The sequence below is a fragment of the Pithys albifrons genome, chromosome 20, assembly GCF_047495875.1.
Source record: "Pithys albifrons albifrons isolate INPA30051 chromosome 20, PitAlb_v1, whole genome shotgun sequence".
Lineage (NCBI taxonomy): Eukaryota > Metazoa > Chordata > Aves > Passeriformes > Thamnophilidae > Pithys > Pithys albifrons.
This window is the reverse complement of record NC_092477.1, coordinates 5738241-5760979: the sequence shown is the minus strand read 5'-3', so window position 1 is coordinate 5760979 and position 22739 is coordinate 5738241. Positions and strand designations below refer to the sequence as shown.

The 22739-nt window shown below is 51.0% G+C and overlaps 1 protein-coding gene across 1 annotated transcript in view; it reads left to right on the top strand.

Annotated features, from left to right (window-relative positions):
- Window positions 1-22739, top strand: part of ASTN2 (astrotactin 2) — a 314921-nt gene that overhangs the window by 181283 nt on the left and 110899 nt on the right. Inside the window, exons 13-16 of the mRNA XM_071574082.1 lie at window positions 1995-2183; window positions 17659-17783; window positions 18201-18305; window positions 19728-19907. Coding sequence (XP_071430183.1) covers window positions 1995-2183; window positions 17659-17783; window positions 18201-18305; window positions 19728-19907 — 599 coding nt within the window. The remainder of the gene's footprint in view (window positions 1-1994; window positions 2184-17658; window positions 17784-18200; window positions 18306-19727; window positions 19908-22739) is intronic.

The following is a 22739-nucleotide window of genomic DNA, read 5'->3' as shown; positions in this document are numbered from 1 at the left end:
CACTAGCAGATAATTAACCCTGTGCCTTTTTCATCCTCGCCAACCTTCCTGTGCCACCATCCCAACCCAGCATGCCCAGCAATGGAGCTGAGTGTCCAAGAAAAAGGCTGTTTGTGGAGCTGACTTCCAATAAGAAACAGAGGCCCCTGGTTTGCCTGTGGGCAGGAGTGTACACAGTGTGAGGAGCAGATGCACCTTCCTTCTCTCCCCCTCTGCACCTTCCTTCTCTCCCCCACTGTGTGATGGTACAGTTTGATCTGTGACTCACCATGAAGGGACCCAAAACTTGTACATTGTGTGTTGGAGGGGGAAGATGGAGGATTTGTTTAAAAAAATACTACTTTTTAATTTTTTTTTCTCCCCTGTGCCTCTCTTAAAATAGAGTTTCATCCCTGATTTTGGCCAGGATCCTATAATCCTACACAATTTAGCATTTTCTCTCAGGAAGATCTCCCTGGCTGCAGTGTGCTCTAAAAGGAGCTCAGTGATTATCTGGCTTTATGCTGCACAGCTGTAGCCATCTATTGCCCACCCCAGCTGGGGCTCTGCAGGCTGCATCCCACAGCTGGGTCATGCTTTCAAGCACACCCAGGACCCCACTCATGTCCCTGTGGGAAGGATTAGGATGAAGAAAGGGAAAAGAAAATGCCCACAAGCAAGAGGGAAAGCAAATTTCTAACAGTAACTCAGAGGAGCATCCATCAGGTCTCAATGCTGCAGGTGCAGCAGAAACCTCGTGCAGCTCTGGCTGCTCCCTGGAAAGAGCAGCCCAGGGAACTCTGCCTGTGCCAAATTCTCCTTTATTTATCCCTTTTTGCTGGATTGTTGTTTTTTCCTCCACTACCTTCTTCTTTATTGTTGTTTAGCAGCACAGAGCAGTTGAGTCACCAAGAGGGAGCACGTTGCCTGCACCGTGCCTGCAGAAGGGGTTGGAAATCCATACAGGCATCATTTGTAGGGAAGGTCTAGAAAACCTTGGCACATGCCATGGTCTCCATCCGCACCCATGAGGGGAATCTGCATTTCAGTCTTCCACTCCTCAAGGACAGAGACTGTTTCCCATTTTTTTCCTTTTTGTTTTTTCTTTTTTTTCTTTTAATAATCCCTTTCCAAGGCTGAGCTGCAGTTCAGGAACAGGCAAGGAAAAGTGTGACAGACGGGTGGGAGTTTCACTTACAGCAGAAAAATGCAGTAGAGGAATGGGAGAGGGAAGCAAGCCTGGATGGAGGTGGTAACGGTGTTAGCAGAGTGCTGTGGCTATGGGGAGAAAGGGGCAGGCAGGGAACAGAGGTGTCACTGTCAGATGGCAACCACAATGCTGGGGAAAGGCTGGAGGAAGAGGAGAGGAGAGAGGATGAGCACATAGGTGAAATATTCCAGTGTATTTAGTTAAATCACATCCCTGCTGCCTGCCTCATTTTTCCCTTCCTGTCTGTTGAAGGTGAACATGTGTGTCTTACCCACAATATGCTTGAAAGTGTGACCAAAGAGTAGAGAAGCATCTGTGCTGGAGCTGCTTCCTTGCAGGAGGGCACTGCTGGGTAGAAAAAGGGTCAAGGGCTTGGTTTTGCTTTGCCCTGGCCTAGGGAATGTTTGTAGGTCAGCTCTGCTCCTCAGTGCAGGGTCAGCTCCAGGCAGGAGAACATGGAACCATGGAATGGTTTGGGTTGGAAGGGACCTCAAAGATCATCTTTTCCAATCACCCTGCCATGAACAGGGACACCTTGCACTAGACCAGGGTGCTTAAAACCCTGTCCATCCTGGCTTCAGGCAGACAGGCCATGCTGCTGCAGGAGGGAATGGGGTTGGGAGCCATGTGCCCATTTGCTGGTCACCCAACCCAGCCTGGACAGAGGCTTTGGGTTCTCTGACCCCTGCTCCTGCCCAGGCAGCTGCTGCAGGTGTTGGTGGTGCTTCAATGGGCTTTGGCAAAGGCTTGTGGGGTGGGATGGTCTGTGTGTGGCACATCTCATGTAGCTTGTGGTGCTCCTCAGGTGCGTCGAGGAGTACAAGCTGGCCCCAGATGGAAAGTCCTGCCTGATGCTCTCTGACATCTGTGAGGGTCCCAAGTGCCTGAAATCAGATGCCAAGTTCAATGACACCCTCTTTGGGGAGATGCTTCATGGCTATAACAACAGGACCCAGCACGTCAACCAAGGCCAGGTGTTCCAGATGACTTTCAGGTATGTCCTGGTTCTGCTCCTAGTCTTGGAAACATCAGGATGGTGAGACATAACCAAGGTCCAATAGTACAAAGACAGCACCTCTGATACTCTCATTTGGCGAAGAGAACAAGAGGACAACAAGCATCCATGGCTTTCCTACTTGCTCATCCTTCCCATAGGCAGCTGCACAGGACCCTCCTGGGCCAGCCTGTGTTTCATCAGATGAGTGTTTAATTGTGTTGCATGGGCTTTTCTCAGTAGTGTTGCCTCATCTCTTTCTGAACACCGATGTCTTTCATCTCTGCAATATCCTGTGACAATGAGTTCCAACATTTAATTGCTGTAGTACAGAAGAGCATTTCCTTTGGCATGTTTTCAGCCTATGCAAGCTGGTTTTATTCAATATCCCCATTACAGCACTGGGAGGAGCTGTGGATATAGCATGATAAATAATGTAAATGAGCTGAAGGTAAATACCTTCACCTTGCAGTGCTCACAGAGGAGAGCTTGCTGAATCCAGAGCTGGAAAATGAGTTATTTAGTTATTTTTCTTCAGTTCCCCTGATTGCAGCTGCATTTTGATCAGGTGTAAGGCAAGGTGGTTATGTGAGTTTCAAAGCAGCAGCACTGACCGTAGCCAGGAGAGAATCCAGCCCACATCTCACCCAGACATGGCAATCTGCAAAGCTGCCCACATGGTGCAGAGTGTAGCGTGCAATGAACTGGCTCGGCAGAGCTCAGAGCCCGGAGGGAGGCAGCACATCTTGCTCCAGAAATACTTCCAGCAGCCTGGAAGGTCAAGCACAGCTGCCCTTTCCCATTGGAGTGTAGGTTGTCAGCTCCAAAGGCAGCAGGCAGTGATGAGAAGGGTTCAGTTCCCAGTGCACAGTGTCCTTCCCCACGGCCAGGCTGCCCAGAGTGTCAGCAGGTTATGCCGTAGAAGCACCATTACATCATCTCTTAACAAGGGAAGAGAAGGAGGTTAATGGAGAAGAAATTATTAACTAAAAGATGTAATTTGCCTCTGATTTTCATAGATATTCAAGAACCTCTCTGAGCATTAAGACACCAGCTGTTAGAGAAGCCCTTAATTTGGTGCATTTGAAACATAGCAGGAAGCTGCCTAATACTAGGGATTAAAAGCCTGTTTCTGCAAAGTAGGAGCAAGAACCTGCTATCAGAACAAGGGGCTGAGTATTTTAGAGGGATTTATAACTGCTGGGATCCTTTAGCTATGCAGATGTGACAGTCCTTTGAATGGTGTCTGCTTCCCATGTCGCCAGATCTTCAGTGTCTTTAATAAATAGGATATTCTGAATCTGCCAGGCATGTCAGCATGGTGTTGGGAGGGAGCCTTTGTGCTGGGAAGAGCTGCCTCACACGCCCTGGCCTGGGCAACACCTATCAGTTATTGCAGAATTTCCATCCCATTAGGGTCAGGGAGAGTCTCTTTGCCACACAAGGGGCTGCAGCACTGATGGGAGCCTCCATCCTTCTGGTCACACAGAATGGGTGAAGTTGGAAGGGACCACAGTGGGGCATCTGGTCCAATGTCCCTGCTCAAGCAGGGTAATCTTAGGGCACATTGCATAGGAATGTATCCAGACAGTTCTTGAATAATCCTGTGAAGGAGACTCCACACCCTCTCTGGGCAGTCTATTCCAGTGCTCAGTCACCTGCACAGTAAGGTTCAGGTGGAATTTCCTGTGCATCAGTTTCTGCCTCTTGCCTCTTGACCTATTGCTCAGCATCACTGAGGAGAGCCTGCTCCATCCCCCTTTCTATCACTGAACTGAAAGCACATTCAGAGCCACCTTCTTCTGGGAACCCCTCTTCTTTCTTTAAAAAAGGTTTCCATAGACAAAATGCTGTGTGGTGCTAATAAGTAGATGAGATTGGAGCTGATCTATTCCAGTCACACCTTCCAGGCTAGCTGGGAGGCTCAGCAGTGGATCCAGCTCACTAAAGATTAGATTAGAGCAATTTTTCCCCCCGTTGCCTCACGGTGGGGCAGAGTCCAAACTCCGTGCTGTTCCCAAATCGCTGAGGAATTATTTTCCAAATGGTTTATTTGTTCGTTCTTTATCTGTTTTTGTGCCGTCTCTTTGCCATGAGGGAATAGAGATTTTTGTTTAAAAGCTATTTGCAGTTTCAGACTGTTGCTTTTATGCCATTAATGTGGAGAAATCCCCAAATACTGCCCGTGGAGCCAGCTTTACTTGCTGAATGGCAAACGGGATGTCAGAGTAACATGTGCCAGAGCACTCCCAAGGAGCAGCCGTCTGCCCTGTCCAGGGTCCCTTCCCATCCCTACCTCTGGATCTGTCTCTTGTCCTAGCTCTTGCCCCAGCCTCACATGGCCCCAGGACACAGGGAATACCCATGTAGCCCCCATTTGATTCCCTCCCAGCAGAGATGCAGCAACTCTGAGGAGTTTTGGGGTGTTGAGGGCAGATAAGGAGCCAAAATAGTTTGTTGGCTGGAGGGAGGGAAAGAGTTCATGTTTCTGCTTCCTTCCTGCACAGACTCTGCTGAGAACCTAGTGGTTTCCCTTCTCCATATCCAGGGAGGATAGCTCTGCAGGATCCAGGAGTGCCATGCTCTGCCATGCCATGTTATACTATGTTGAGTATTGGAATCATCCATCCCTCTGCAAATCAGTCCTTGTTGGGATGCTGTTCCTTCCATTCCCACTTGTGAACCAGGGCTGCTGCTTCTTTCTAGCCTTGGGGAAGGAAAAGGACAGGTTGGAGGTGATGCTGAGCACAGCCCCAAGGTGGCCAGCGTGCCAGGGAGAAGGATGGGTGCCTGCCCCATGTGCTGTGAGCCCACAGCCAGGTCTGCCTCCACACAGCTCTATTCATGCTGTCAGGTCACTGAACTGATGCAGAGAATTGTCATAATATTGATGGGAAGTTTGGCAAGTTAATTTTAAATCTGTCACTCCTTCCCCTTGACGCTTCTCAGCCCTTAAAAAAACAGTGCAGTGATGGTGGGGTGAGCTGGCAGCTCGACACCATCCCTGCCAGGGCTGTTTTGGGAAATACCTTCACTCTATTGCTCCCCACTGCACCTTGAGTGAGCTCCACCTGGTGCCCTCCCACCCATGGGTGCTGGCAGAGTCTGCAATGAGGGCTCAGCTGGGGACAGACTCACATCTGGATGTGAAAGGCTGGGGGGACTTTGCTAGTGGTCTGTGGCTTGGAGTTCATGGGTCAGCCATGGCAGGGACATCCTGTTCCCCCCCAGCATCACAAATATAACATCTGTAAGTAGTTAAATTAACACTGTTGATTTTTTTTCCTGTATTTTTCCCTCTCTTTGAAAGCTCCAAGCACAGAAGTTATAATTGCACTGTTTATTATTCCTGTGCCGAGGAGCTCAGCGCCAGCCGGTGCACCAATGCCGTGTTTACCTATTACCCTTCAGGCCAGGATAATGGATGGATCTCTTTTTCAGTGGCTGCCTTCCATTTCATTTCTCTTTTTATTATTTGTTGCTGCAATTCTATTACCTGTTCACAACTCTGAAGCCTTAGACATGCTAGTTGGAAGCAATGATGTCTTTCCAAGCCAGACTAAAGCCTCACGCTGTGGTCCTCAGTACCACCTAAGGGGTTGTTAGCAGTTTAGCAGCCCTGTGGAGGTGGGATCAGTTGTGGAATGTGATGCTCCACCCCTGGTATGTGCCGTGCAGGATCATTGCCTGCTCCCAGCCAGGGATGCTGCCTGCAAAGCAGAGATGTCTTGTGCCTGCTGTGGCCATGCTGCCTGGAGTGGCTTTGCATCCTCCAAAGGGCCCCTCTCTGAACTGATTTTCCTCAATCCCATTTTTATCACCTCTCAGCCTAGTGTTGGGAACATCCTGGCAGCATTTTGAGTCTGTCCAACCCTTTTCAGAGCCCGTAACAGGTTGCACATGGACTCACACCATGTACTTTGAGCACATCTTCACTGGCAGGCTCAACACTGAGATTTTATCAATCCATTGTATAAATGACTAATGCAATTAACACAGCACACCATCTGTTAGGTCACTGTTACATCCTATTCCATTTCAAAGGTCTCATCCCACCTAAAAGGACAGGTCATGTGGCTTTGAGCTGGTGTTGCCCACTGTCTACAGCCACATGTTTTTGTCGCAGATTAGAGGCATTTTTTTGGTTCTTCTCGAAAAAACAAAGCAGGTGTAGTGCCAGTGATACACTAATGTATTTTTGAAATACATTAATTGAGATGTCAGTAATAGAGGTTGCTTAAATACTAGAGGCTCTCAAACTGGTTCTGCTCCAGGTGCAGGTAAGATTTAAGGAGTGGGCCACTGTGTACTTATGGACACAGCCATTGCAGCCAACTCCTGCTCCTGCTACCCCATCCCAGCTCCAGATGTGCCTCTGAGCTGCTCCATTTCATTCCTGTCTGTGCAGGCAGCAGGGTTACCACACAGGGTTGGTCTCTGCTGTTTGACCATTGCCTGCAAGAGCTCTACTGCTCCCAGCCTGTGCCTCAGGGCTTGGGGACCAGAAATTTCCTTTCCCTAGTAGCAGAGCTGCTGCCCCTGCAGTGAGGGATGCTGGGGAGCTGTTCCCCTGCTGCACCCCTGCTCCCTACTCCCCCGGCCCTGGCAGTGTGCTCGTGTCTGCGCAGATGTTTGTATTCTCTGCAGCTGATGAAAATACTCATTATCTTGTTAGCTGCTGCTGCTGCTGTGGAGGAGCAAGTTCAGATTTGCATTCCCTCAGCTCTTCAGGCAGCGCACACAGAACCTGCCACGCGCCAGCACTAATTGGGCAGTGCAGTGCCTGGGCAGGGAGCTGTCCCACTGCCACACTGCTGGGACCATAGGGGTGGCAGGGCAGAAGTGCTGGGCACACTGTGGAGGTGGGGAGGATTATAGGAGCAGGAGGTGGAAGAACGCAGCAGGGATCAGGACTTGGTCTGTGTGTTAGCTGGGTTGGGAGGCAGTGAGGAGGAGGGCTGATCCCAGGGCAGGGTGGGAGTAGGCAGTGGGATCCCAGTCCAGGGGTGCTGCTGGAGTGCACAAATCTGATGAGGAGCATTTGGAACAGGCTGCCCAGAACAGTAGTGTAGTCACCATCTCTGGAGGGATTCTAAAGGCATGGGGTGGTAGCACTTGGGGACATGTTTTTGTGGTGGGCTTGGAAGTGCTGGGTTAACAGTTTGACTCAGTGGTCTTAAAGGTCTTCTCCAACTTAAATTATTCCATGATTCTATGAGAATCAGGAGGACCAGAGGTTGGCATCAGGCACTTGCAGAATAAGAGCAGGGCTCTGCTACCTCCTGGGTTTGACAGAAGTGTGATGATCCATGTGCCATCCCCTTCTTGTCACCACTCCCTTCATGCTGCCTGGCATTGCCAAGCCTGCCTCCATTTTTCTGAGCTCCCAAGGCACTCAAGAGTTTTTTCCCCTTCCCTGGGCTATGGGGAGCAGTCTGTGGGATGGACTTGCTGACCTGTTGGCCTTTCCCATCTCTGACTTTTATGATGCTAATTATAGCTGGTGTTATTGCACAGTTAATCTGCATTATTAAGAGATGCAGTGGAGATTGGTTTTATAATAACAGCTCAGATTTATGGAGTACCTTTCATCCCAGGGGGTCCTTACTGGCTTTATAGCCTTGCAGTGGTGTACAGCCTTGGAGAGAGGAATTGCTGCTTCTTTCTTCCTCATCTCACACAGGCTGCAGCTGCTCCTGGGCCACAGGGGCTCTGCACCCACTTGGGACACATGAAAATAAGGGCTATGTTCATCTGAAAAGCAAGAAGAGAGTGAGACAGGAGAGTTTGAGGCAGTAAATTGTAATCGCACAACTTTAAGCTGTGAGAGCAGCGTTCTTCATTCATGCTATGGGTACTGTAATGGTCACCATTACCATGGGATAATGGCACATGTGGGTTTGTGCTGCTCACACCATGGAGCTGCTTCAGTGTCCCCTCCAGAGACAAGGCTGACACTTACCAGCCTGTCACTGCTCTTCCTCGCTAGTGCCAGCACTGGTTGATGGAGATTCCCCATCCAAGAACTAAATCAGCTTGACATTGACTTAGCAATGCGAATCCTTGCTCCAGGCAGTGCAGTCAGGAGCAGGCACCAGCATGGGGATATCTGAGTGCTCCACAGCTATGCCAGCTGTCAAGCCATACCTGCTTCCCAGGTAGCAGCAGGGCTTGGATGCAATCCTCAGTGCAGCAGAAAGTCTTGTCTATCTCTTTCCTATCCCAAGTGTTCTCTCTGGAAATGGAGGATTTGCTGTCCTGGATGTTGCAGTGTAACTTGTGACTGCATAAACCTGAATGCAAGTGCTGGGTTTGGCCTTGAGCCCCATTAGTTGAACCCAAAAGTGGTGGACAAGCTACACTGGGAGCCCTCTCGTCCCCTGTTGCATTTCACACATAGGGCACATGGCAAAACCCAGGAGGTCTAAATCTTCCACCACACCTGGTTCCTGGCCAGTGTGACCTGGCTTGGATGGTGGAGCTGTGGCTGAGTGCACAGGAAGGCAGGACCAGCCCAGCATCCCTCACCCTCCTCCCTGTGCCCCAGAGATGTTCTACATTGCTGTGCTCTCTCCCTGCCAAGGCTGCAGCCAGGCTGGGAGTTTCCCATGGGCTGTTGCCTTCAATAACAATTTTCTGGAGATGAAAGCTCGGGGTGTTTGTGCCATTTCATTTCTCCCCCAGGATGGGTTCAAGGAACCCAGTGCAGGCAGAGCAGCCTGCACACCTGATCCCAGCTACTCACCAGATGTGCCTGTGCCCATGGGCAGCAGGCGAACATCTGGAAGGTGTAATGGCAGAGCCACTTGTTCCCATGCAGCCTGGGTGCAATGGCCACAGAGCTGGGAGGAGGGAAGAAAAGAGCAAAGTGCTCCAAGACAGCTCGCTGAGCCTGGGAATGGGGCTGGGCTCTTGGCACTGCCATTCCTTGTAAGGATGGCAGGGGTGAGTTCAGTGCAGGTGCTGTCACCCCACCCAGCACATCGTTTTGTGGCTTCCGTAATTAGCTTTGCATGTGGAAATGTGGCTCTGCAGATGTGGTTGCAAATTCCAGCTAATTCTCCATATGCTGTGGCTGCCTGACAGTGCCAGGGAGCTGCTGCCTGTGGAAGTGTCCCTGAGCACTGCTCTGCCTGGGTACGGCCACCGCCTCCCTGTCTGTCCCTGTCTCTTGGGGACACCAGGCTGGCTGCTGTGCTGCTGCAGTGGTCTGTGCTGATAGAGCCATGGGTTGGCTGAGCATCCTTGCATGGGCACCATGGCAGTGGGCACCACCGGGGTCACCCCAGGCTCAGGATCCTGGCACAGGGATGCTGGCACAGCTGGAGGCCATGCTGGCATATGGGAGGTCTGGTGCAGAGGGGAAGTGGAAGCATTAACTGCGTTGAAATGACTTTGTCGGAGTGCCAACATATGAAATGTGTGGTGGTATTGCAGCCCTGCCACTGCCTGTGGCTGTTTTTCTTCTGCTTCTAATGACTAATAGAGAGAAGACAAAACAATTTCTATTAGTTTCTCCCACGCCGCAGTGGGTTTCTTATTTTCCAAACCTCATTAGGGTTTGTAATACCATGGTGGTAGTCAAGAGCAGTCCGAATCACCCTGGGGGGAGAGAAGAACCGAAGAGATATGATGTGCAGCCCAGTATTAACACTGCTCCTGGCTCATTTCCAAGGTCCCTCCTGATTCCTTTCCAAACTCTTACACCTTATCTTTATCTTAAAGGTTAATGATGAAGTTTAGGAGAGAAAAAAATGTTTAAGATCTCAAATTGTTAAAGAGAAGGATGTGTGTGCTGAGCAGAGAGCTGGGTCTGAATTTACATTGGAAAGGCAAATATTAATATTAAAGGCAGTGCTTGTGCTTCCCAGGAAGCTGCAGCTGGGGTATGGGTTTCCCTGGAAAAGCTTCTGGTGTGAGGGGCTGCTGGTGTGTGGAGAGGCCATCGGCTGAAGGCTGCTGTGCCCAAATCCCACAGGAACTGGATGCAAGTGAGGCACCAGCCTCACACCAGCTCCTTGGGAAGTCCTGGCGGGTAGTCCTGGCTCCTCTGAAGTCAGTGGGAGTTTTGCATTTGTTTCCTCATTACAAACAATGCCAAGGAAAGCACCAGGCACAGAGCTGGTTGAGCAGCGCAGGGGGAGTGATTGCAAACAGAACCCAAACAACCTGCGGGAGAGGTCCCACAGCCTTGGCTCAGCTCAGCGCTTAAATCATCACCCACAGGAGGTGTCCAGGCATGGGGAAATCATCCCCATGGGGAAACCTGCCCACATCATCTTACAGTGGCCACAGCCTGGTGGGCAGGAGCTCCAGGAATGCTCCAGGAGGTCTATCTCTCATCTTCACCATCAAATTGTGAAAGAGCTGGAAGTTGCTGAGCTTATGGAAGCTGACAAGGTCAGAGCCTCTGGCTGTCAGTGATGGCAAAGCTAATGGAGGGAGACACCTTGAAGAGCAGATACTTGGAGCCAGACATGGATCCTCCTGGCAGACACTAAGCAGTGCCAGCCCTTTGCAGATATATGGATTTCTTGTCATCCACATCAGGTGTTGGGCATTCCCCAGACCCACCACTCCAGGAGGGATGGCACATGGCTCAGGTGTTATCGTGGCCCTGCCACCAGGTTCTATGCTCAGGACAAGGCTGTTGAAGCACTGTGATAGTGGTGAGGCCCTGCTACAGGTTGCCCAGAGAAGCTGTGGCTGCTGCATCCTTGGAAGTGTCCAAGGCCAGGTTGGACAGGGCTTGGGCAACCTGGGATAGTGGAAGGTGTCCTTGTCCATGGCAGAGGATTGGAATGAGATGATCCTTAGGGTCCCTTCCAAACAAAACCAGTCTGTGATTCTCTGATTATTCTTTCCTCCAGCCCCAAATGTGTCTGATTTATTTTTCCTTCACTCTTTCACTCAAATGTTGGGGGGGTTTTTACTTTTATTAAAACTTCTTGCAGTAAATCATGTTTAAGCTTAGGTCAAGCACAGGAAATTTCATCCTCGAAGGAAATAATCCATATATTTGCAAAGTTCTCTAAGGTACTGAAAACTAGAGCTTTGCAAGGGATTCCTCCTGCAGCCTCAACGCCAAAATTAAGGCATAAATCCAGGTTTGTGAGCCCGCACACTGCCTGCTGTACAGGCACCAGGCGTTGCTGTGGGAACTGCAACTTCCCAAATTTGTTTTTACTCAGCACTCCATTGCAGGCACTCTGGAGGAAGAAACATCCATGGCCTACCACAGGATTTCACCCACAGGAGACACTCCTCACTGGAACAAATAGCTGTGTAATGGTGAGCGGAGTGGGGAGAGAATACAAGGTGATAAACCAGGGTCAGGATATGGATATTCCTCCTGAACTTTGTTGCCTCTTCTGGCCAGAGCCATATGCTGCTGGAGCACAGCTTTCCACTGGCTTCCCACTCCAGTGCTCACTGGAGTGCAGGAGTGAAATCTGCTCCTGTCACTCACAGCTTCTCCATATCTCCGTCTCAAAGCAAATCCCTTTGTGTTTCCTTTAGAAATGGCTCCAGGAGAGGATGTTCTTTTTTTCTCCACGATGGTGAACATCATGAACCTCATGTTCTCCAATGCTGAGGTGTTGGGCACCACTGGCTGAGTTTCCCTCAGTGCTTAGGGGCATCACTGGGACTGTGTGGACTGGAGGAGGGTTTCAGTGTTTGGGGAATGTTTGGAGGTGATCTGTGGGAAAACCACGTTGGAAAGGGTCAATGTTGGAAGACCATGAAGCTGATGAGTGTGGGCACAGGAGTTCTGGGGCCAGAGGGAGCTGCTGACCTGGGCTTAGGCATGAGTAATGTGGAGAGTTGAGTTATCAGTTCAACAGCTGAACTAAAACACCAGCAGTGGTGATGTGAAAAGAATTCGATGCTCTAGTGCGCTAATGGAGAAGGGAAAAGCAGTCACAGTCTCTGTTGAAACTTGCCTTTAGCTCCCAGGGAGGTGCAGGACATGCTGAGAGGAGCAGAGGTGGTGGCAGTGCCGTGATGAGGACTATTTGTCTTCCTCCATCTATTTTGTATTGAAGAAAGCAGTGAAAAAATCTCAGCTCAGGTTCTGTGGGTTTTTCAAGCAGAGTTGACAAATACCTTTGGATCAACTGAATTCCTGTTTTACAAGGAATAAACTATTCCCTAGGAAGGAATCCCCTTCTCTGCAGTGCTGCCCCCACCACCTGTGCCTTTCTGTCTGGCTGTCACTGCTGTCTCAGGTTTTGGGGCTCAGTCCAAGGGCACGTGGAGGTGATGGTGCTGAGCAGCATCCATGCAGACCCATCACACCGGCCTGAGGAGCACTGTGCATCCCTGCAGGCACTGCAGCCCAGCGCTGCCATGATTTACCTCCCGAAACACCTCAATTTAAATGCTAATTCTTCCTGAACCAGGGGGTAAGGCAGCTATTGAATATTGTCAGGCTGTTTCTTGCTGGCACTGAAGTGGGACAGGCTGGGGATGTGGAGGGATGGGCATCACAGGGTCTTGCCTGCATCATCAGGAGCTGATGGAGGTATGGGGGGCAATGGCTGTGGCTGCACCGGAGGGATCCGTGTTGTGTCTCCTCTGTCTCCCCACAGCCTGGTCCAAGCATTCATCATTGTAAACAGTGGTTAAGGCTCAAAGTTGGGGAGCTGGAATGGGCTCTGGGACCTGGCAAAAACCAACCAGTGTCACCTTTTTTAGCCTGCCTTGTTCTACAGGAGTGGGGACTCGCTGAAATTAATGCCCAGTAAATTTGGAGTAAGTAACTGCTGGTTTAGAGGATGTGCATTAAAACCTTTATAATTCACTAGTGCCTGAGGTCACAGAGACACATGGGGGGAGATTTACAGTGTGCTTACCGTCTCCTAAGTGGCTGTGGCAACAGGATTCCCTCTTTTCTGTCTCCCAGTGACTCCAGATCAATTTTTGGGGGGGATGATGACAAGCTAAAAAGAAGTTATTTCTCAGTGTCCCTGTGTCAGATGCAGGCTGGGCTCTCCTGAGCTTGCAGCCACCCCAACAGGAAGCTTCTCTGAGGGAAAGTTGGGTGAAAAACTGGCACTAAATAACCTCAAATCCATCATCTTCTCGCCAAGCCAATGTGGGACAAAAAGAAGAAAGATTAATAAATAATTCTTTGCCAGAGCAGGCGTCCTCTCAGACATGCATAGCAGAAAGCGCGGTCCTCGCGTAGGCACTTTGCTGAACATAAGCTCACTGGATGATAATGTGATTAACATTTGTAGCTGTGCTGGCTCAGATAAGGGTAATTAAATCTCATGCTTCAGGGCATAAGCTAATCACTTGTGGGGTCATTTTATTTATATATTTATATATATGTATTTGCCCCTTTGTGAATATACTTGCCGTTACTGTGATGCAGGGTGTGTATCTGCTGTGGGTGGTGGGAGGAAGCCCCATATCAGCTGATAGTTTGGACTTGTAGTGGGAGTTGTACAGGTGCAAGGAGCATCTCCCAAAGTGCTGGTTGGCAGAGTCAGTCCTTGAGGCCTTGTCCTGTGGGAGCCACAGCTGACTGAGCCAAGGAGGAGAAACTGCTCCTTCACCCAGTGGTGTTGCTAACAGGAAAGTTAAATGAATGATCAGCCACTATCAGATCTTTCCCTGTGCAGGCCAGAATCCCACTGCAAGCTCAGTCCTGGCTTTCAGCATCTCAGCAAGGAAATGCAGTGCCCCAGGGTCAGGATAATTGTGTCATGGACCAGGACCTGCCAGCTGTGGCCCCATCCAGGAGGACCACAGGCCTCTGGCTTCTTCCCAGTGTCTGCATCAGTTTTTCCTGCTCCCACAAAAGCCCATTTTGCTCAGGGGTGTTGTGAGACACTGATCCTTTTAGGAAGCTTCCCATGGGCTGCATGAGATGATGCCAGCACTGCAGAGCACAGCAATGCAGCTCTGCACTGCACCGCGCCATGGCTGACAACGTGACCTTGGGAGTGTTGTCTCAGGTCAGAGTCCCCAAAAAGATTTGTGTAGCTGGGTTCAGAAGGACAGAAGAGCAGGATCTCACTGCCCGAGTCTTTCTCCTGATACCTGAGCAGCTGCTATTTGCCATTATCTCACCAGCACCCTGAGACAGGGGAGCTGCTGTCAGTTATTTGTGTCACCTGAGGCAATGGGTGTGTTTTGTGACTTGGCCAAGGTTACACCAAGTGTCCATCAAGGCCAGGATTTTGAGCTCAGTTTAATCCAAATTACTACCTTCCTCCTCTGCCCACCCTGCCAGTACCAAAACTTGCTAAAGCCTTTGGCTATTTGACCTTTCCCAGCATCAGACTCATTTATATGGAAGGCAGTTCCCTCCAAGGCAGGCACGTACTCTGGGTCAGATGCTGCTGGGGACTGGGGTTGTGAGGCAGAAACTGCATTTCCTTGTATAATGACTCAGTGTCTGCAAAATGCCCCAGGAGATGCTTGGATGCCCATCAGGAGAGTGCTGAGAGAGTGGCGCGCTCGCTGCTCCAGTGAAAATCCGGCAGCTGTTCCTTGAGTGTTGGGGAGCAGAACAAGAAACAGAGTAGGGTGCTGTGGGCCTAGCAGGTTTGCCTGGCTCCCCCCGATCCCGTTGGAATAAACCTGGCTCCAGGATTGGTAGAAACTGCCAGGTCATGAAGGCATGGCGGTGCCTTTTGGGCTTGGAGTCCCAGGTGTGAATCCCACACCTGGTGCTGCACCTGTGCGGAGGTGCCAGTGGCTTGGCAGGGAGCAGATGGAGGCACATCCTTGTCTGTGTCCATGCCCCTCTCACAGAGCCTGGTGGCTTTGATCAGAGCTTCCAGAGAGCACAGAAGCCTGGCAGGAGCTCTCTTTTGTGCCTCCACAGTGAGCAAGCCACAAGGTTATTAATAAGGCCCAGTGGAAGAGAAGCTACAGCCCTCTGCTGGCTGCAGATCCCAGGAATGCCATGCCCTGGGCAACCCTGGCAGCAGTGTCCCCTGCCTGGTGTGTCCCCATTGCCTGTGCTCCTGGTTTTCCATCCTGCCCATGCCTTGGCTCCCACTTGCCCCTTGTTTTTCCTTGACCTTTCAAGTGCAGAGCAGTTAAACATTACATACCTTCTCACAGAGGTGGCAGCTTTTGCGTGCAGGTCCCCTCATGCCAGTGAGTGTGTACTCCAGCTTCTCCCTTAGTTGCCCACATATGGACCACCAGCCCTTGGGGCTGTCCTGCCTCAACTCAAGGATGAGCCAGGCTCATGTCCAGGGACAGCTGTTTTAGGGGCTAATGGCATGGGCAGATGTTGGTGCAATGGTCCAGGTAGATTGACAGTGGGGAGGAGGAGACACTGCTTCTTTGCATCTTCTTTATCCTGTGCTGGGGTACAGGGCAATGGGTCAATATTGTCTTCTGCCATGCCAGGTGTTTCTGTCCCTTTGGGTTGAGCTCTTCTGAAATGCCTTGTCTCTCCCCTCATGCAGGACAGCACTTGGGAAGGTGTCATCAACCAATGACATTGTCCTTTTGGGCATCCCCTCCTGATCCTCTCAGAGGTGGGATATAGGGCTGGGCATGCAGTGGCTCTTCTGGCCCCTGTGCTCACCCCTGGTGCAGGGTATGGGGCTAATCCATCAGGAAGGGGACAGTCCCCCTGCTCCAGGATGGCAGGTGGGCTCAGTGCAGCTGCATCCCACTTTCCCAGTGCAGCATCACACTTCTCCATGGCTTTGGGATTTGGCAGCGTGGATGTTTTTCCTGTTCTGCTGAGGCAGAGCAGCAGAGACTCCAACACGCTTCTTCCCCCGTTCCCTCCCGACATGCCTAATTTTGCAGCCCTGTTTCCCACCACCCACACAGCTCCCGACTCCGGCAGTAATTGCGGTTCCCCATTTGCATCGCTGAGACAGCACAGGGCTCAGAGCAGCAGAACACTCTGCCATGGGGATTCCACACCCAGCAGGATCAATAGGAGGTGTGTGAGCAAGAAGCTCTTCCCCTCAGACAGACAAAACACTTTTTCTGTGGCAGTGCCTAAAAAGAAGCTCCTGAGACACAATCAGGTGCTGGCAGCTCTGAGGTGGGGGTGTAGCAGGAGGCACACTGCTGCCTCTGCCACCATGGAATCATGGAATAATTTGGATTGGAAAGGATCTTAAAGATCATCTTGTTCCAGCCTCCCTGCTATGGGCAGGGACACCTTCCACTGGACCTTCCACTAGACCATGTTACTCAAAGACACATCCAGTCTGGCCTTGAACACTTGCTGGACCTCACTCGTGTTCCCATCTGCAGCTGCTCATCCATGTGCTCCTCATCTCTCTCAGAGCTGGGAACATCCCCAGGCTGATTGTGCAGTGCTATGGGCTCTTGCTCACCTCTGGTGCAAGTTGCATTTGCCATATCCTGGCCCTGGAGCAGTGGGAGGACTCGAGAAGTGCTCCATGAACTCAGAATCCCACTGCAGAGGGACTCATGGAGGTAGCCAGGCTGTCCCCACTTGTGAGATGATCATGACATGATGGAGCATACCCCCAGGAACAGGCTGCAGGAGGCAAAACCAGGGAAGGTGAGTGAAACCAGCTGCTGTTCAACAGAAAATCTATTCCAAAAAATTGCAGCTGGAGCAGGCGGTGCCAGCCTGAACCTCCCCCTGGCTCCTGGGGCTGACCTGATTTTGCAGGAACCTCCCTTTCTTCTGCTCTGCTGCCCTTTTGTCTCCATACCCGGAGGACACGGAGCCTCCTGGCCTATATTTTGGCTCTAAGATCAATATTTAAAATCCCCCCTCCTGTTTCCTTTGCGCAGGCGTGAGGCATTTTGCTTGCCGGGGGAGGCTCGTCTCCCAGAGACCTCTCTGTTCACTATTTCAAATAATTTCCCCAGCACCGTTGTTCTAGAAACAATTCATTAGGGGCCTATTATACAATGTTATACCTGCCAAGGTTAGAAAAGATCCTGCATGTGTGGTAAAATTGCACTGTGAGCTGTACACGATAGTGGGTTTTTTTGGTGCCTGTCTGTAAATGTACTTTTTACTCCTTTTGGAGAGCAAGTTGTAGCGGGATGAAGCTGTGGGGTGTTAATGCTGCCTGGGGTGGGGAGCCCCAGTAGTGCTTGGTCTTGTGCTTGGTCAAGATGCTGCAGGTGTAGAAAAGGGCAGTTTTGGGCTTTAGCAGCTGTTCCTCTCTCCATTGCTGTCTACCTCTCTCCAGTGGCCCACTTTGAAAATCTGGGCCAAAATCTGTAGCTGGGTCCCCAGGCTGAGAGAAGTTCCATGTTTCTGGAGTGCTAATGGAGCTGCAATCCCTGGAGAGCTCATTAAGCATCACCTCAGAGGGCTGCACAGCCAGGGACCGCTGGCTGTGGGGGCTGCAAACCCCATTCCTTGGTAAGGCTCCTGCTTCAGGAGCTGTCCCTCACCCTCCTGAGCCTGCTGTTCCTGTGCCACTGGGGCAGCTCAGCCCCACTGCCTGGCCATGCCCTGCATCATTGCTTTGCAGTTGTCTTTTTCTCTCTGCAGGGAGAATAACTTCATCAAGGACTTCCCTCAGCTGGCTGATGGGCTCCTGGTGATCCCACTGCCTGTGGAGGAGCAGTGCCGTGGTGTCCTCTCGGAGCCCCTTCCCGACCTGCAGCTTCTCACTGGTATGAGCTGCCCCCAGGTTCAGTCCCCCTTGGGGCGAGCACAGGAGCAAGATCTCCTTCCCACCCTGAATTCCAGCATGGCCCCTGAGGGGCACCAGCACCTCTGGTATCTGAGGGTCCTTTGTGCCATCCCTCCTGTGTGCCTGGGGCAGAAATAATCTAAGGGCTGTGGGAGCCCACCCCGACACAGATGGCAGCATCTCCATCTCCATGAGCTCCCGGCAGCCACAGCCATCGCAATGCTGGTCCTGCCAGCAGCCCTGAGGACCCCATGGCATCACTGCCAGGGAGGTTTCCTTCCCTCCTGCCATCCAGTTTCTCACCCCTCACAAAGCAGTTGCCTGTTGGGAGCATTAGGCATTCCCCAGAGTGTGGTCACCTGGTAAGTGTGGTCACCCACCAGCTCTTCCTTTGCAGGAGACATCAAGTATGACGAGGCAATGGGCTACCCCATGGTGCAGCACTGGCGGGTCAGGAGCAACCTCTACAGGGTGAAGCTCAGCTCCATCACCCTCTCTTCAGGTGAGGGATTTGAGGGGCAGGAAAACATGTGTCTGCATGGGCAGGTGGGTGGGTGATGAGCTTCTGCCCCAGGTATCTCACTGACATTTCCCACCTCCAGGATCTGCTCCCAGTGCTCCTGCAGAGGCAGGCAGAGAGATTTTCCTCCTTTTTACAAGGCGGAAACTGAGGCAGGGACTTTGTGCAACTCGGCCACACAGCCAGGAGCTGGGGTCAAAGTCAGGGGAAAGCCAATAAGCAGCACTGCAGGGAAGATTTGTGGGGCGTGGCTGTGTGTATGTGTATGTATGAAAATCAGTAAGTACTTGGAAAAACACAGTATCAAAAGGACCCAAAGCACTTGTAAAATCAGGTCATAGAAAGCTGGGAGTCGCAGATGAAGAAGGGGTGGGTGGGAGGATCCTGCACATGTCAAAACATTTCACTTCCACGTTTTTATAGCTACACATTTTGTTTCAGAAATGCTGAAACATTTTGTTGCGACCTGAAATGTTTTGCCTTTTCATTTCAAAATAGCATTTTTTATTTAAAAATCAACGAGTTCTTAAATAGAGAGAGAAAGAAAAAAAAAAGATTTAATGCTAACAGGCTGCACAGCCCTAAAATGAAATAACCTGCTTGGAGCTGGAAAAAAGAAAATACTTGGGTTCAGTTCAAAATGAATTTTCTGGCTTTTTTATTAAACCAACCTTCCCTTTCAATAAACCAAGCAACCAACCAGCCAGATAATCTCATTTTTGTGACAGTTATGACGTATTTTCTTGCAGTATGTTTTCCGTTCCACCACTGAACCAAAACGATGATATCAGCCAGTTTTAAATGATTCTGAGGTGCTGTGGAGTCACCAGTGCCTTCAGGATATTTCACCTCTGTAGAGCATCAAGTGTCCATGTCCTTGTCTCATGCCAGAGGTCCCCACTGTCTGCACGGATGTTGCTCAAGTGATGCCTCAACCCTTGTGCACCTACGGAGCTTCCGTCAGCTCTGCCCTGTGTGTCCCTCTGGGCTGTCTCCAGCTCTCCTAAAAATAGTTATCAGTTGTGCTGGATGTTTGCACTAGAGATGGAACACCTCTGGTTATGGATACAGCCAAGCAAATGCCAGGCACATCCTCTGGGGAGAGTGTTGATGATGTGCCAACACACTGCAGCTGGCAGAAGGGTGGTAGTGTGTGTCTGAGCACGTGTCCATGTGAACATCCCTGTAAAATGCTTTGAGAAATCTCTTAGGGAGAGGAATCACAGAAGGAACTTAGAGCCACAGCCCAGGGTTATATCAGGCTGTGGATTCCAGAGGATTGGGTAGACCATGGAGGCAAGAGAGGGGGAACTACACTTTGCATCCCTGTGGGGCTCCTTCCCCTGGGTTGTGGCTGCCAGCCCTGCCTGGCCAACCCACCCATCCCCTGCCTTCCTCCCACAGGCTTTGCAAACATCCTGAAGATCCTGAACAAGGACAGCAGCCGGGAGGAGCTGCTCTCCTTCATCCAGCAGTTTGGCTCCCACTACATCGCAGAGGCGCTATATGGCTCCGAGTTCAGCTGCACCATCCACTTCCCCAGCAAGAAGGTCCAGCAGCAGCTCTGGCTCCAGTACCAGAAAGGTGAGGAGGTGGTGGGAGTGGCCAGGGGCACAAAGGCCAGTTGTGGTGTGATGTTTTCTATCCATCATCCCTTCATCACACCAGTTAGCAGGCTCTGGCAGGAATTTGTCCCAGTCTGAGTGCCCAGGGTCAGGAGACAGTGGCACATGCTCATTGGCAGCATCCCTGAGCCAGGCAAACACACTCTGCCAGCCTCTGCCCTTCAGCTTCTGCACTCTGGTTCCATCCTTCCCCAGGGTGACCCACTTCACCAGGGTGGCCACCACATGCTGGGGGTGCCTGGGGTCTGCTGATGGAGATGTGACATAAATGAGCTGTCTCAGAATGGCTTTGTTTTATTGCTTGTGACAATGACAGTCTTTAAGGAAGTGCATTAAATCAATAGCAGACTCATTGTGCTACACTATAAATAACGAGACACATCATTAAACAGGGCAATAAACTTCAGGACTTTGAACTAATACAATTAGGTTATGTTTATAAAAACTCCCTTATCACTATAGCCTTCCATTTGCCAATTCATCTGTCTCCTCCAGGGAGTTCAGGATATTTCCCGGGTCTGATATTTTTCCATTCAGAAAACATCTGTGGTGTATCACAGGGCCCATCATTGGGCTGATGGTGACAGAGGTCATCAGGGCACTTGAATCCTGCCCTGCAAGTGCTGCCAAGAGTGCCCTTGCCCCATGAGTGCCAGCAAATGGAGGTGCACTCCCACGCGCCGCCTCCGCAACTCCTGGCTCATTTTTTGCACTGTTTTCCCAGTGCAGCTCATCCTGTAAGTGTATTTATAACACCCTGCACTTGTTTGTTTGGGTTTTAAATAGTGATAAATGAAGTTTGCCATAGCAATGCCCGTGTTTAGCAGGCGAAAGCATCGTGGAGGTGGGTTGTTTACGTACTCGTGGTGTTATTAATCGTTCGGGAGCGCTCCCTGCAATCCCGGGGCAGACATGGGGGGTTGAGAACAGACTTGGAGTGCCCCATGGTCCCAGTGCCATCACTTCAGATAACAGGTTTCTCAGGTGATGCCTAGTGGGAATGAGAGGCAGCCATTACAGTCTGAGCCTGGCATGAGCATCGCTGTTGCTTCACGATGCTGGGGCCAGAGAGGACATGAATGCTGGCAGTGCTTTTGCTAGTGGTGAAGTGTCTCCCATTCCTGAGCTCCCACCATCTCTCTGGCAGACAGCAGTGGCTCCCAGGGCTCAGCTGCAAAGCCCTGCAGTGGCACAGGGCCTGAAGGCAGCAGGACCTCACTGACAGGATAATTTCCATTTTAGTCCATGGTATGCAGCTGCCTGAGGTGGCTCCCTCACTCCACACCCGGCTCCTGACCTCACTCCTGGAGTTGTGCCTGCCCTGTTCCACTTGCAAGGCTGCCCCAGGGCAGGATCCAGAGCATCCTTCCCACTGCCTGTGAACGACCAGAGCACTCATGGAACTCCATGGATCCCCTGGAGGGGTTGCATATAATGCCTGGACATAAACTTTTAATTTCTGACTGCGCAGCATTTGGGCACTGGGTGCTGGCTCTGACCTTGTGCTTTGTGCATGGCTCCATCTGTAGCTTTGGTAGCTGTGGGGGGTGAATTTTAGGGCTGTGGCAATGCAGAGAGGACCAGTGCTATACTTAGCTCTTTAATGGCCAGAAAATGCTCTTGGAAGTACCTCAAGGATCTTCAGGGCTCTTGATGATTCCAGGGAAGATCAGCTTCTGGACGGAGAGGGTGTCACAAGAAACCCAGGGCTCTCTCCTGTAGAGATCCCAGTTAGCCAAGAGAAAGAGCTTGCTGTTCATGGTGGATGGATTTTACTCCCTGCTTCTCCACTGATTTACTCTCATTTTGCCAGTGACATGAGGCAGATCAGAAAAAATAGCTCCAGCCAGATAGTTCTGGATGCCTTCTCCACTCAGAACAGCCCTGGCTTTTCAGGCTCCCCACTGCTCACCAGCCAATTCGTAACTGCTCAGTGAGCACACATATGCATCATCTCTAATAAATACAAAAGTAGGGCCAGGATAACTGTAATTTGTTAGTGAACAAAGCAGGTCACAAGAGGAGGGGGAGAGGAGAGTCTCGAGATAATTGGAATGACACCAACTATGAGAAAAAATGCACATTGCGGGGTGTTTGCAGCATCGCACAAAATTATTTTAATATTTTAATCAACTTCATAAATCAATCGCCGGGTCTCAGGAGGAGGCCTCCACCAATAAAGGCACAATCTGCGCGTCGAGCCCTAATTGAAAACATGGTTTTGAGGAGGAGACCAGGCTGCTGGCAGCCAGGATCTGTGGAAAGCGCCGGACCAGGCGCTGGCTCTGTGCCGAGGGTGGAGCCGCCCAAACGCTGCGCTCACCATGGGCACAGGAGCCCGTGACGTGGGTTGGTGTCTGCAGAGTGTTTCCCTCAGCCAAGGAGGGGAAAGGGATCCAGTTCTCACCAGGGATAGCGCAGTCAGTGCTGCCATCACCACTGGCGTGAACAGGAGTGCAAAGTGTTCCCCTTCCTCCTGCAAGTGGGTGGAATGAGATGACAGAGCAGCTCGTCCCTGTGTCATGGTTTAAACTCAGAAATCCAAAACACAGACCTATAAAAGCCACTGCAAAGAAAGTTGACTCTACACCAGCTTAAACCAGCACACCTTGTTCCTAAGGATTTGCAGGAGTGAATCCTGTGAACAAGAGAGCCAGACAGGCATGGCAGCACAGCTGCACACACTGAGTTCTCTCAGGGCTGGCATGGGAGCATCTCCCAGGCTCCCTCCCAGGAACAGCCTTAGTCTGTGAGCAGACCAAAGCAAACTCCAATTTTATTTCACACAGAG